The sequence below is a fragment of the Hemicordylus capensis genome, chromosome 15 (assembly GCF_027244095.1).
Source record: "Hemicordylus capensis ecotype Gifberg chromosome 15, rHemCap1.1.pri, whole genome shotgun sequence".
Classification (NCBI taxonomy): domain Eukaryota; kingdom Metazoa; phylum Chordata; class Lepidosauria; order Squamata; family Cordylidae; genus Hemicordylus; species Hemicordylus capensis.
In genome coordinates this window covers 14,400,300-14,414,552 of record NC_069671.1, presented here as the reverse complement: position 1 = coordinate 14,414,552, position 14,253 = coordinate 14,400,300, and the positions used below count along the sequence as shown (strand labels likewise).

At 48.6% G+C, this 14,253-nt stretch overlaps 1 protein-coding gene across 3 annotated transcripts; it reads right to left on the bottom strand.

Annotated features, from left to right (window-relative positions):
- Window positions 1-338: 338 nt before the first annotated feature.
- On the bottom strand, window positions 339-6,642 carry OGFOD2 (2-oxoglutarate and iron dependent oxygenase domain containing 2). 3 transcript variants are annotated; one of them, XM_053280138.1, is made up of 7 exons: window positions 6,437-6,642; window positions 4,752-4,808; window positions 4,225-4,335; window positions 3,703-3,802; window positions 3,112-3,239; window positions 2,521-2,778; window positions 339-2,073 (listed from the first exon to the last, which is right to left on the bottom strand). In XM_053280138.1, the coding sequence occupies exons 1-7, from the start codon at window positions 6,578-6,580 to the stop codon at window positions 1,798-1,800; spliced, it is 1,074 nt and encodes a 357-aa protein (XP_053136113.1). In that variant the 5' UTR covers window positions 6,581-6,642; the 3' UTR covers window positions 339-1,797. The 3 variants fall into 3 exon arrangements, with proteins under 3 accessions (XP_053136113.1, XP_053136114.1, XP_053136115.1); XM_053280139.1 differs by lacking the exon at window positions 4,752-4,808; XM_053280140.1 differs by lacking the exons at window positions 3,703-3,802; window positions 4,225-4,335; window positions 4,752-4,808 and having other exon boundaries at window positions 6,437-6,560.
- Between the last annotated feature and the right edge of the window lie 7,611 nt (window positions 6,643-14,253).

Below are 14,253 nucleotides of genomic sequence, written 5' to 3'. Positions count from 1 at the left end.
CAGCCTTATTGTGATCATAGCATTGCTTTGGATTCCAGCTATCCATACAGCTATGTACATTGGACTGCAATCCTAAGCACTTACTAGGAAGTCCCATTGAATCAGCAGGACTGACTTCTGAGTGATGCATAGGATTGCTCTGTCAGCCGTTTTCTCTTCAAAGGTGAGACGGAGGCAATTAGTGACTGGCCCTGCTATCCTTGCCAAGTTGAAGATGAGATCAGGGACTATGTGTATAGGTGTGTATATGTCAGTGCCAGAAGCCTTTGAGCCAAGATGAGCGAGCTGGAGTGCTTGGTTGCTAGTGAGAACACAGGTAGAGTGAGCATAACAGAAACTTGGTGGAAAGGTGAGAACCAGTGGGACTTTATTATTCCTGGATATAAACTTTATTCCTGGATATAAACTCTATAGAAAGGACAGGGAGGGACAGAGTCTGGGCGGAGCAGCATGGTATGATAAAGAAAAGATAGAATCTAACAAACTAGAAAACCCAGGAGGACTAGAGTCTTCCACAGAGAAACTGTGTGTGATAATACAAGGCCTAAAATGAAATATATTTCATTTGTAAATGTAGGGATGTGCTTTTGCCTTCCTGATCAAAATGCTGAGGTTGACCTGGAGCTGGAGAAGGAAATCGGCAAAGTGTCAACGAGAGACAGAGCTGTAATAATCGGTGACTTCAATCATCATCACATAGACTGGGTAAATTCACACACAGGTAATACCAAAGAGGGCAGCCTTCTAGATACGCTAAATCTCAGCACTGCTGCCAACCCTCTCTCTCACCACCAATGGACTTCTCCTTGCCCTCTGAGCTGCAAGTAAATTGCATCCAACCAGTTGCTCATTCCTGTTTGTCTGGGCCTTGGCTGAAATGCGGAAGTCAGCCGTTGGGATACATAAGGGGAGCACCATTATCAGGACACGTCTTGCTGTCCGTGCAGTAGGGGAGATGGCAAAGGGGATCTCTCTATAGCAGGGCTGCTCAGCCTAGCCTACTTCACAGGGTTGTTGTGAAAGAGAAACTTAAGTAGGTAGTACACCGCTCTGGGCTTCTTGGAGGAAGAGAGGGATAACAATATAGTAGCAGTAGCAGTAGCAGTAGTAGTAATAAATGGTAATAAACAAAGCCCTGACTAAGCTATAGCCAGACCCACAGCTCTTTCCCAGGTGTACCACAGGCTCCTAGGTCTCTGTCACTCATGTGGTGTGGCCCCTGGTTAACAGAGCTGTGTTGAGTGTTGTGGTCTCAAACAAGAAAATCTTGTCTGCTAGTCAAAGCCCAGTAATAAGGCTGGTTGGTGTGGAATCTCCCTCAACATAGGAACATAGGAAACTGCTATATACTGAGTCAGACCATAGGTCTATCTAGCTCAGTATTGTCTTCACAGACTGGCAGCAGCATCTCCAAGGTTGCAGGAAGGAATTTCTCTCAGCTCTATCTTGGAGAAGCTGCCAGGGAGGGAACTTGGAACCTTCTGTTCTTCCCAGAGCGGCCCCATTATCCCCTGAGGGGGATATCTTGCAGTGCTCACACTTCTCGTCTCCCATTCATAAGCAACCAGGGCAGACCCTGCTTAGCTACGGGGACAAGTCATGCTTGATACCACAAGACCAGCTCTCCTTTTCTTGCCTGGGCTATAATGTGTTCAGTGTTTGAATGTGTGTATTGTTTTTTTTTAAAGTTCAATCCTGGCTTGCTCCAAAGAAAACATGTTTACAGTGACTGCCAAGATCATTTTTGCATCCCACTGGCAATGTCTTTATTGAAGTCAGTTGCTCCGCATCCTCTTCCTACGTTAAGGAGCAGACGTCCACCGTTTCGGGCTGTCTCTCTCGGGGGCTCCTGGTGAACCCATCCCCAAATCCCTCTGCTGGCACCAGCTCGGGCACCCTGTTGCACATGGGGCAGAGCTGATTCCGGACAGCGGACGATCGCATCCAGACGATCAGGTTCCAGCGCTCCCCAGAGGCAATGGGAAGGGCCCCGTGGATCTGCCCTCCCCGGTGAAACAATCCATGAAGGGGCACGTGCTCCACTTCAATGTACTTCGGCACAGGATTGGGATCCTTAAAAAAAAGAAAAGAAATGTGGATTACCAGGTGCGAGAAGCCAGCACTGCCAGCCATGACAGTCCAGCAAAATGAGATCTTCCGATAAGAACCAAAGACAGACAAATGGAAGGCTTTCTTCACATGTCTAACAGTTGCCACCACAACAACTGTGTGTGTTAGTGTTCCCTCTAGCAAGGATTCCCAGATGTCCCAGAATCCCCAGCTGCAATGGCTTTAGCTGGGGGGTTATGGGAGTTGTAGTTAACAACACCTGGAAATCCCTGATAGAGGGAACACGAGGGTGGTGCGGTATCAACAGCCATCCTCCATCCATTTGTCAAATGTGGTGAATTGCATCTGTTAACCTGTTGTGCAATGTACAAGGGTAACAAACCGAAAGCAAATGGCTGTGAGCCCACCTGTGGCCAATAAGCCCGGGTTTGTATTTTAAAGAAGAGGCACCTGTCTGAAATCGGAAAAATAGAGGTTGCCCTCGGTGAATTCTTTCCCCAGGGAGACGTTGAGGGTTACTTCCGCGTTGTCGTAGTGGGAACTCAAGTCCAGGTCTTCGTGCAAAGCGTACTTCACGGCGAAGGCCTTGTGGCTGTCCAAGCAGTCTCCCCCGCAGTCTGGGTAAAGCAGAGCTGTGATGGGCTGCAGGTATTTCTCACGCAGAGGGGTGATGAGAGCTTCATCCAGGCCAAGTTCATTGAGGAGAACCTGCAGTGCATGTATGGGTCGGAGAGGAAGAGGAAGGGTTCAAACAAACAAACCGACGCAAACCTAGTGCAACCAATTCATTGTTTGCAGCAGTCTGGTTTTTAAGAATGTGACCAGTCTTCCATTTCCTAACATGTCACGTGCTCTCAGTGTGGACAGTCAAGACTCAATACAACTTGCGGCAAAGATTAATTCAGACAGGCATCATAATGACCCTGCTTAGCTTTTTTACAGCGCTCTAGAATATCCAAAGCAGTGCACATACATTGGTTGGTCCCAGGTGAGCCAAGAGATGTTTTTGAGTGGCCTGCAGTGACCAACTGTGAGCCTCACCCCGTAATTATTCATGGAGTTGGGCCTCCCTTTGGGCATCTCTGACTGCTCAAAGTTCTCCAGCTCCTCAATGAAAGCTTGGCAGAATTCCTCAGTAAATACCGGGAGTCGATAGATTCTCTTCTCAGCTGTGAGGAGAAAGGAAAAATCAGACATGGAAGGAAAATCCAGGGCAAGTGCCTGGTGAGTTTTTTTTAAACCACTGTTGTTTTGTATACAGCTAACTCCCTGCAAGTATCCACAATTCCAAATGACAATATGTTCAACTGTGTATATGTATATTTATGTATGTGCACCTTAAGTGGCGCAGTGGGGAAATGCTTGACTAACAAGCAGAAGGTTGCTGGTTAGAATCCCCACTAGTACTATGTCGGGGAACAGCGATATAGGAAGATGCTGAAAAGCATCCTCTCATACTGTGCGGGAGGAGGCAATGGTAAACCCCTCCTGAATTCTACCAAAGAAAACCACAGGGCTCTGTGGGCGCCAGGAGTCGAAATCAACTTGATGTGAAATCGACCTGATGGCACACATTACATACACACACACACACACACACACACTGCTGATAAGTGAAACCTTTCTTCTCACCTGATATAGATTCCACATGTCTCAGGAGGCCTTGGAGATCAGCACCTTTGGATGCGCAGTATTTGACCGCTTCTAAAAAAACTGGTGCTAGAAATGAATCCTAGTGTTGAGAGGCAGAGTGAGAACAGAATTTAACATGTCACGTTCTCAAAATAACTACCACTGTTCAACAGGCTCGTAATGTGCTTCAGTTCCAACATCACTCTTGAAGAGAGGGTCAACTAGAAGACATGTAATGGGTGTGATCTCTTAATTGTGGTGACTTAGGGCATGCTTCAGGGTTGTGTGCTCCCACTCCAGGGTTAATCCCACCCCTACCTTATCCACAGTGTTAACCAGCTTCCCTCTCCTCCAGGTTTTGCTGATCACCTTCAAGTCTATCAACCCAGAGGAGTACAGACTTCCTAGTTTTGAACTGCTTGTTTTAGGAGAATTTTACCAGGGAGGGGGCCTTTTTCATCCATCCCCAGGGTACCTCTAGCCACCAACTTGTGTGGAAACTTGCTGAATCCAGTTTGTTACCTGTAAAGCATACAGCTGAGGATGCTTTGATCTGTAGCTCTGGGAAATGGTGTTCTTTCTTTCTCTAGACTGGCGACCTAATTCCTTCCTCCTCCGCACCTCCTTTTCAACCTAGAAGAATTCAATCTGACGCTTATTAAGAGTTCAGTTGTTAGATGGCTATATGAGAGAATTGCTGCCCTGATGCTCTCAGTGTTTACTTGGACCGGATCTGCCCACCCCATCCTTAAGGAGAAAGACACCACAGCTGTGCAAGCATTAGAAAGAATATATGTTTAAGCCTATGCATTTTAATCAGGCATAAGTCCTGAGGAGTTACTATCAAGTAAATGTCTGTAGGATTGCAGTCTTACAGTCTGATCTTATGCTGATTACTCCGAAATGTGAACTGTATTTGCCAGGTGCCAGGGAGCAGAAGAAACTGTCCCATCCCCCACCCCAACATATGCCTGGTCATACTATATTTTTGTGATAATTTTAATTTTAAGCTCTCTCACAGCAACCCAGGCAGTCATATAACACCATACCTCTTGGACAACAGCTTCAAATTCTTCCTCATTTTGACAGCCTCGTTCTCTTAAGGCCTGTAATAGGAAGAAGCACTTTTGGCTTTTATGTAGCATACAGAGATATGCTTTGATTTATTAACTTCAATCTCAATCCTTCTCTGCTCAAATATTATTTTATTAAAGTTGTAGACCACCCCAAACTTCTGTCTCCAGGCATTTTACAACAACATAAAACAAGACAAAAATGAAAACCTTAAAACAATTTCAAACCACAGTCAAGTTAAAAAGTTTGGGTGAAAAAATAAGTCTTTAAGAACATTTTAAAAGTTGTCAGAGATGAGGAGGCTCTTATTTCAGCAGGGAGCGCATTCCAGAGTCTCGGGGCAACAGCAGACAAGGCTGGTGGCAATGGCAGGTGAACCTCTCCAGATGATGAAACTCAAAGTGTGAGTATTGTAAGATATTCCCCTTAAGAGGATGGAGCCACTCTGGGAAGAGCATCTAGGCTCCAAATTCCTTCCCTGGCATCTCCAAGATAGAGCTGAGAGAGATTCCTGCCTGCAACCTTGGAGAAGCCTCTGCTAGTCTGTGTGCTGTAGACAATACTGCACGAGATGGACCAATGGTCTGACTCTGTATGTGGCAGCTTCCTATGTTCCTTTGGGTGATAGGGTTAATGGGGAAGACCTTCTCTTAAGTACATTCTTGAGGCAAATATGTCTCCGACAGTTCATAGAAACAACCTTGGGGATCCTTATAAAGTAAAGTGTGCTGTTCAGTCAGTGTCGACTCTGGGCAACCACAGAGCCCTGTGTTTTTTCTTTGCTAGAATACAGGAGGGGTTTACCATTGCCATCTCCCACACAGTATGAGATGATGCCTTCGTTCCAGCATATTCCTATATTGCTGCTGTCCAATATAGGTGTTTCCCATAGTCTGGGAAACATACCGGCTGGGATTCGAACCGGCAATATCTGGTGATCCTTGTAGCTCACAAGAATACCTTGTTTGTGTGTAGGTCCCAAGTGGCAGCTGTTAAAAACCACACTAGTTCTTTCTGAAAGAACAGGGACAATAGCCTTAAGTGTACTTGGAGAAATCATCCTTCAGACTGAGAATTCTATGCATGCTGCTCCACAGTGGGCCCCATTGTTCAGTGGGGATTACTCCCATATAAGCGTGTCTAGGAATTACAGCCTTGCCTGCCAGCTCTGACTGAAGCTATCCTTGAAGGTTTTTCCCTCCAATATTGCCCGTGCTATCAAGTCATGAGACGGATGCCTATTCTTGGAAGGTCCCCAGGCCAATCCTGGGGTCGAGTCCACCCTACTTGCAGGGCAATCTCATGCATGCTTATTTGGAAGTAACTCCCACCTGTGGTCAGGGAGTTGCTCCCAGGAAAGAGCATACAGGATTGCAGCTGCACAGCCCAAATCCTATGCATGTTTACTTGGAAGTAAGTGTACTGAGAGTGATGCACTCAGGCAAGTATGTCAGGGATCCCTTGGAGCCCAATCTTACGAATGCTTTCTTGGAAGTAAGCCCTGTGCTGTTAAAAGGACCCTAGTGAGATAGGTAATAATAGCCATTTTCCCCGTTCCGTGGCATGTCAGTGAGTGAAATCCTGGTGAAGGCGGGCATTGCGTGTGGTTGTGTCTCCAGTCCCCACCCTCCTTGGGATCCCCACTTTGTTCTCCCTTTACCGGTCCATAATCCCTCCGCAGCTGCTCTCGGTCACCCCAGTAGCGAACGTGGAGACCGTAGCGGGGAACGAAGAGATTGTCGGTGAAGAAGCAAGCGCAGGCCAGGAAGCCTCCCCGAACCGGCCCCATACAACCAGGCTCCATTATTCCACCGGGTCCCTAAAGGGGACGGAACACAGGTCCCAGGGCAACGGGTCCGTCGGCAAAATGGCCTCGTTAGGAAACGAGTGCTCTCGCTAAGGGAGCGTCAACAAATTACTCAGCCTCCAATCATTCATTCATTCGATGTCTATTCCGCCTTATAAAGTATTTGTACATAAGGTTTTTTTTTAAAAGACAATGACTTAGGAAGCCCTGCTTACTTGGCAAAGAGGCACTTTCCAACGTGGTGATTCTCTTTATTAAGCAGGAGGAGAGCAACTGGCCCTATAATTATTATTAATTAATTATTTTAGTTTTTTAAATTAGTGTTTTACTTTTAATCTTGTTGTAAACCGCCCGGAGACGTAAGTTTTGGGCGGTGTAAAAAATATGATAAATATGATATGATAATTAAAAAGGGGGGGGGATTACACTTGTTGGGATGACTGGTCAGAGCCACCATCAAAACCGCAAATATGAAGACAGCTATTTGTAGACGCTCCCTGAAGCAAAAGCCAAACACACTGAGTGAGGCTGGTGGGGGTGTGTCTCCCTGAAAAGCATCCGGGTTGCCTGCCCAGCTGCAGCAGCCAGCCAGCCGTCTGGCCGGTGGTGCTGAGCTCTGTCCCTTGGCTGACCCTTCAGGGTGGAAGGGGCTGGCCTCGCTTGGGCTCTCGGCGGCTCCCGCAGCCTCTCCCTGCTGATCATGGACTCGTCGGCATTGCAAGTCGTGGAAGAGGAGGTGGTGGAGTCCTGCAGCCCCACCAGCAAGTTTGAGGACATCTACCGGCTGCTGTCCGAGGGCTGCTTCCCCGCCAGCTTCTGCTCCATCAAAAGGAAAAACCTGAAGCGCTACGCCCAGAAGTTCGTCGTGGAAGGTGAGCAAGCTGGGCTGTGGCACAGGCAGCTCTGCGGGGTTGTTGTTCTCTTGCACAGCGATCATGCATGGAAGCCAAGTAGTAAAAGGAGGACAGGTCTGTCAGTGGCTACCAGTCTGAGGGCTAGCGGCCACCTCCAGCCTCGGAGGCAGGCTGCCTCCCAATCTCAGGGGGGGAGCAACAGCAAGCAGGAGTGTAACTATAATAGGGCAAGGGGAGGCAGTTGACTGGGGGCCCACTGTCACATGACTGACTCCCCCAGCCTCACACCCGCCCGGGCTACCTTCAGTTCTATGCATCCTCCGCAACTGATGTGAGTGTTAGGACCTGGAGCTGCCAGAACAGCAGGTCTTTTTCTAGTACCATTCAATGATGTGCATCATCCACAATTTACAAAACTTTTTAAAAAATAATTTAGGATGATGTTCTATTGTGGTACATGGGAGATATGTATGTATAAGTATATGTGTGTATGTGTGTGTGTATATATATGTGTGTGTGTATGTGTGTGTATATGTGTGTATGTGTGTGTGTATATATATGTGTGTGTGTATGTGTGTGTATATATATATATGTGTGTGTGTGTATGTGTGTGTGTGTGTGTATATATATATATATGTGTGTGTGTGTGTGTGTGTATATATACACACACACAGTTACTATGCTTTTTGTTACCACTATTAAGCCTCATTTAGGATTTATTTACTTCATGAGCTGAGCTTCAGTGGGGTGGGGTGGGGGTGGCATTTTAAAATCTTGTCTCTGGGCCCACTCCAACCTTGCTATGCCCCTGACAGCAGGAGAGGGGGCAGGCCCTCAGCTCTTGCCTGTGGGCTCCCCAGAGGCATCTGGTGGGCTACTGTGTGAAACAGGGTGCTGGACTAGAGAGGAGGGCTTCGGGGCCTGTTCTTATGTTCTTAGGGACAGAGTGGGGTCTCAAGAGTTGCTGCACAGGAGCCAAACACGGAGCACAGCTGAGAGTGCGGAAGTCGAAGCAGGGAGGCCCGGATTCAAATCCCCACTCGGCCATAAACACCTGAGTGGTCTTGGGCCACTGACTCTCTCTCGTGCCACCTAACTTTCCTCACACCACACGATTGTTGTAAGGATAAAATTGGGTGGGGGAGAACGTTTGTGCAGCTCTAAGCTCCCTGGGTGAAAGACAAGATGCAAACAAAATGAAAAACTAAATATAGCGGAATGGGGGGAAAGATGAGTATGTCTACACTTTAGATTGATACCAGTTCTGTCATGACTTTCCTTCCCACACAAAAAATCCTGGGAACTGTATTCTGTGGATGCTAATCTGTTTCATATATATATATATATATATATATATATATATATATATATATATATAGTGTGTGTGTGTGTGTGTGTATGCACGCACGCACACATACACCTCCCTCTCCCCTTCCTCAAAATTACAATTCCCAGAGTGCCCTAAAGAGAATTTATGACTGGTAGCCCCATATGTCTTTGGTGTAGATATACCTTCAGAAAGAAAGGGAAGAGAAAGAGGCACATTGATGTTGGGGGGGGGGGAATTAACTGGATCCCATATTATGAGTTGGGGTTAAAACACAGACCCCAGGTTTGAAAACATTGGAGCTGATTTCATTACACCACCCTGCCTCTCTGTTTGACCACTGGTTTTCTCTGTTGTCCTGCAGGGAATTGTCTCTATTATGTGGGGCCAAAGAAAGAGGAAAAACGTGAGGTTGTGGTCAATCCTGAGAGGAGGCGACAGGTCTTCCTAGAAAGCCACTTCACACAGCTTGGGAACCACCTTGGGCAGAAGAAGACAGTGCACCGGATCCAGAGTAGATACTACTGGCTGGGCATTGTCAAGGATGTTGTGGATTGGGTAAGTTCTGGGAGAGCCTCATGGAGTCCTACTGCACAATGGGCCATGCAATTTGTCCTAGCAAGAGCTAGACCAAGTTTTGCTGGTGGGCCTTTTCTGTAGCATCAGCGGCGTGGTTGGTGTGGTATGGCAGTCCAGTTGGCTTCATAGGGAACATAGGGAGCTGCCTTCTGCTGAGTCAGACCATTGGTCTATCTAGTTAAGCATTGTCTACACAGACTGGCAGCAGCTTCTCCAAGATTGCAGGCAGGAGTCTCTTGGAGATGCCAGGGAGGGTAGGAACTTGGAACCTTCTGAATGCAAGCATACAGATGCTTTTCCCAGAGCGGCTCCCTCCCTTGAGGGGGATATCTTGCAGTGCTCACACATGTAGTCTCCCATCCAAATGCAAACCAGGGCAGGCCCTGCTTAGCAAAGGGAACAATTCATGCTTGCTCCCCCCTTGACATAACCTCCTTAAACCCTCTGTTATTTCTCTCTTTCTCCCCTTCCCCAAGATCAAGATGTGTGAAACCTGCCAAAACGCCGAGCATAACAAGAATCTGTCAAAAAAGATACGGCCTGTCAAAGTGGAGTCACCTTGGGATGTTCTAGGACTGGATATCTATGGTACGTATTGGTGATAGGGGTATGTTTACTGGATACTTAAATGGTTGCCTTTCCCACCGAAACCAACCTGGATTTAACGCTCCTCTGCAGAGGCCTACTCCAAGTCCGGAAGCCCTTCCCCAAACAAGTGTGCCATCCTTCTTTTAGGTGCCAGGTGATAATATTCTTGTTGGCCCAGGCTCTCTAAGGTCCTGTGCAGGCATTTCTAATTGTTTCTCTGCTCTGGTTTTAATATGTTTACACTGATTTACTTTTTGTGGTAGCCAGCATGACTTGTCCCCTTAGCTAAGCAGGGTCCTCCCTGGTTGCATTTGAGACTCCATGAGAGCACTACGAGATCTTCACCTTAGGGGATGGAGCTGCTCTGGGAAGAGCAGAAGGTTCCAAGTTCCCTCCCTGGCTTCTCCAAGATAGGGCCGAGAGAGATTCCTGCCTGCAACCTTGGAGAAGCTGCTGCCAGTCTGTGAATACAATACCGAGCTAGCTAGATCAATGGTCTGACTCAGTATATGGCAGCTTCCTATGTTCCTCTGTTCCACCCTTAAATGTTTCTAACCTGAAAGGTGGAGTCTAAACAGAATGCAGAGAGTCTCACACCTGTACTACTGCATGTTGGGGAAATGTCCACCATTAAAGGAGCATATTGATTATTTGTTGCATATATGCCTTGCTTTTGTTTCGTGGCATGCATGGATTTCTCAGGTGGTCTCCCATCCAGGCACTGACTGAGCCCTTCAGCAAGGTGATTGGCTCCCTGAGAGTTGGCTGCAGTTCCCAACTAAGGCTGCACCAGCTCACTAGAGATGTGCATGAACCGGTTCGAAAGTCCGGCGTTTGGAGGCGCGGGGCGGGGTCGTTGTGCATTGGCCATTTATGTTATGATGCCGAACAGGGTTGCAAGGAGGTACGCTGTAGCCCTGCACCAATGCTTTGGGGAGAGCGCCGGTGGGGGGGAAGCAGCAGGGCAGGTAAGGGCACCCTCCCTGCCCCTAAAAGGACCACCTCCCGGGAGTGCACGGACTAGTTTGGGCACGTCCCTGCAGCTCACCCTTCATTCTCTTGAGCCTCTGCTAACAAAAGCTGCTCCAGTTTCCAGTCTGGCTCCTTGGCCACCTGCCCGTTGGAGCGTGGCAAGTTCTTGCCACACCCAAACCACCCCAGGGTGCAACAGCCGCTTGGGCCTTGACCCTTCCCCACCTGGATCCGATTCTCATGCAAGGTCCTCTAGGTTTTTGCCTGGGCCACTAAGCTAGGCCTTGCCTCTCTCCAGAGTAGCCACATTGCCGTTGTCTTGCCACTTTGTGGATCCCGTCATGGCCACTGACTGTCCATTTTGGATTTGATGTTCCTAGGACCTTTCCCAGAGTCCAGCCGAGGCAACACCCACATCCTCGCCATAACGGATCACTATACCAAGTGGGTTGAGGCCATCCCTCTGCAGAAGAGAGATCCTTTCTCTGTGGCCAAGGGCCTGGCTTCCATGTTCTACAGGTGTGTCCACCAATCCCAGCTTTGATTTTACGAAGACCATAAATGAGTGAAATGCAGGTGGCACAGTATGAATCGTAATGAACTGTTTGCCTTTTCTCAATCAGGTTTGGGCCCTCCAAGAATATCTTCTGCAGTTTGAGCTGGGAATTCTGCGAAGAGGTAAGCCAGACAACAGCAGGCTAGTTTTCTGTGTAGAGCAGGGATTCTCAAACTTGGGTCCTCAGGTGTTATTGGACTTCAACTCCCATAATCCCCAGCCTCAGTGGCCTTTGGTTGGGGATTATGGGAGTTGAAGTCCAATAACACCTGAGGACCCAAGTTTGAGAATCACTGGTGTAGAGCGTCTGGATTCCTCACTGCAGAATCTCTGTTCTTTCTGTGGCCAGAACCACCCCAGTTGGGGGTCAGAGCTGCTCTTACCCCCAGACCTTAGGGCCCTGGTCCAGGGCCTCCAAGGTCTGGGAGGCCTCCTACAGCCACCCCGCGCATGCCCTGCTGTGCCGCACCTCTGTTTATTTTTCTCAGGATTTCAGCCACCATGTCTGCCACCTCTAATTTCTCACTTTATGTCCGTCGCACGGCCAAGGGCTGAGCCGAGCAGGCCTCCTCCCCCCAACCCCGGCAGTGGCGGCCGGAGCGACTGCTGGGCCTGTCCGTTCGGCCCAGTGGTTCTAACTGTGAGGCGCTCCAGCATGCCTGCACAGTTGAGATGGCTCATCACAAGCCCGTGACGTCTGCAGCAGGGTGGCTGCCAGAGGCCCCGCAAAGTAGGTTTCAGGGGGGCCTCGCAGCGGGGGGTGGGGGCTCGCAGTGGGGGACAGTCTGGGCACCAAAATTACCTAGGTGCGACCCTGTTTGGGATTCCAATAAACTAAGCAGGCAAAGTCACTTCACATAGATTTCCTCTCATTTGCACATCTCAGGATGCGCAGGGTTAACTTTAGAACAGCAGTATTTATACTCAACCTAACTGATTGACCAACTAAACCGTTTGGTCAACAAAACCAAAAAGGAAAGCATAAGCTAAAAAAATAAACTAGACACACACACACACACACCCTGGCTGAACCGACATTGCATCTTGCTGCCTGAAGCCTGTCGTCACTTTGCAGGCGATCCGACTCTTATCCGAGCGGTGGAACATCTCCCAAATTCTGACACCGTCCGACTCCACCAGCTGCACCAACCTGGACAACCGCACCAACGAGCTCTTGAAATCCTCCCTCTGCAACGTTGTGAACGACAAGCCAAGCGAGTGGGAGGACTCTCTCGATCCGGTTCTGTTTGATTTCCGCACATCAGTCAATCCTGTTACCAAATACACGCCTTTTTTCCTTCTCTACAACAGATATGTTTGCCTGTCCTCAGAGGTAATGTTCTCTGGAAATTCAATTCCAGAAGAGTATCTTAGAGAGAATAACCGGGGGGGGGGGGGAGAGGGGAGCAAACAGGAAAGTCCCTAACTATAACAACCCTTGCTTCATCAAATGCATGAAATAGACACAGATGGAGTAGAGCAGGTCTGCACGACTTTTGCCCTCCGGCTGTTTTTAGCTCTCCTCCCTTCATGTGGGTTAGTCACTCTGCAATTGGCATTGGCAGCTGGCAGATTCTGGGCTCAGTCCATGGGAAGATGTCCGCTTGGCCACCAACTCCCTAGGCTAGCATCCTGTTTCCCAATGGTGCAACTCGGTGGAAGGCAGCTGTGTCGGGAGGAGCTACCGCTCGGTGATGGAGCATGCACTTTGCATGCAGAACGTCCCAGATTCACACACACACACCCGGCATCTTGGATTAAAGGATTTGGGGTCTCAGGGCTGGGAGAAACCTCTGCCTGAGAACCCCATAGAGCTGCTCCCAGTAGACATGACTGGGCAGGATGGACCAGTGGTCCAAACAGTGGGGCTTGTGTGTGTCCATGTAGGGCTGTTGGCACAGTGTCCAGTCTAGTTGCCAACCTACGCTCAATTGTTCTTCTTGCTCTCACTGTTCCTCCTAGGCGGAGTACATCAAGGATTCCACAGAGCAGGATCCCACCCTCTTGAAAGCCAGCAGCCTCCCCTTGTTCACCGCTGCGGTTCAGGAGCAGCAGGATGCGGTGAAAGAAATTGTAAGGGATCAGGCTGTCAAATGTTGTCTTTGGGGCTCTTTTTCGTTTTCTGAGGCTACCACTAGGCTTATCTGCCCGCCTGACGGGACTCAACAGGGCATCATGGGGTTCTCAGGTGGTCCATCCAGGCACTGACCGGGCCGAGACCTGTTTAGCTTCAGCATGTTGGCTGCATCCTGGGCTCTTTGGGCCACAGCCCTGAGAATGTGCTCTGATGTGTCACTCCTAATGTACAGACCAGGGGTGCTCAGCGTTGGGCCTCCTGCAGATGTTGGCCTACACCTCCCAGGGCGGTATAGAAAATAAATAAATATAAATAAAATAATCCCTGGAGATTGACCACTGTGTCCTGGGATTAGGGGAGTTGTAGTCCAAAAACTTCTGGGAGGCCCAAGTTGAGCAGGCCTAGGATAGAGTAATGAATTTGGACACGTGGTTATAGCCAAGTGGTTCAAATCCTCACTTGGCTATAAAGCTCATGGGAGAGCCTTCAGGAGCCAACATGTCCCAGCCATACCTCCCTCACAGGGTCCTGAGACAAAACAGGCTAACTCCCCACATAGGAGAAGGATAACTCCATGTTGTTGAAGCTAGTTCAGGAACTCCTGAACTGCCTTCATTTGACTTGTCCCTTTGTTTTTGGTTGCTCCTGGCTGTGAGATGAATTATGTCATCTGCTGGTGCCTATTTTGCATTTATTATTTGTTGTTTTAATTAGTTG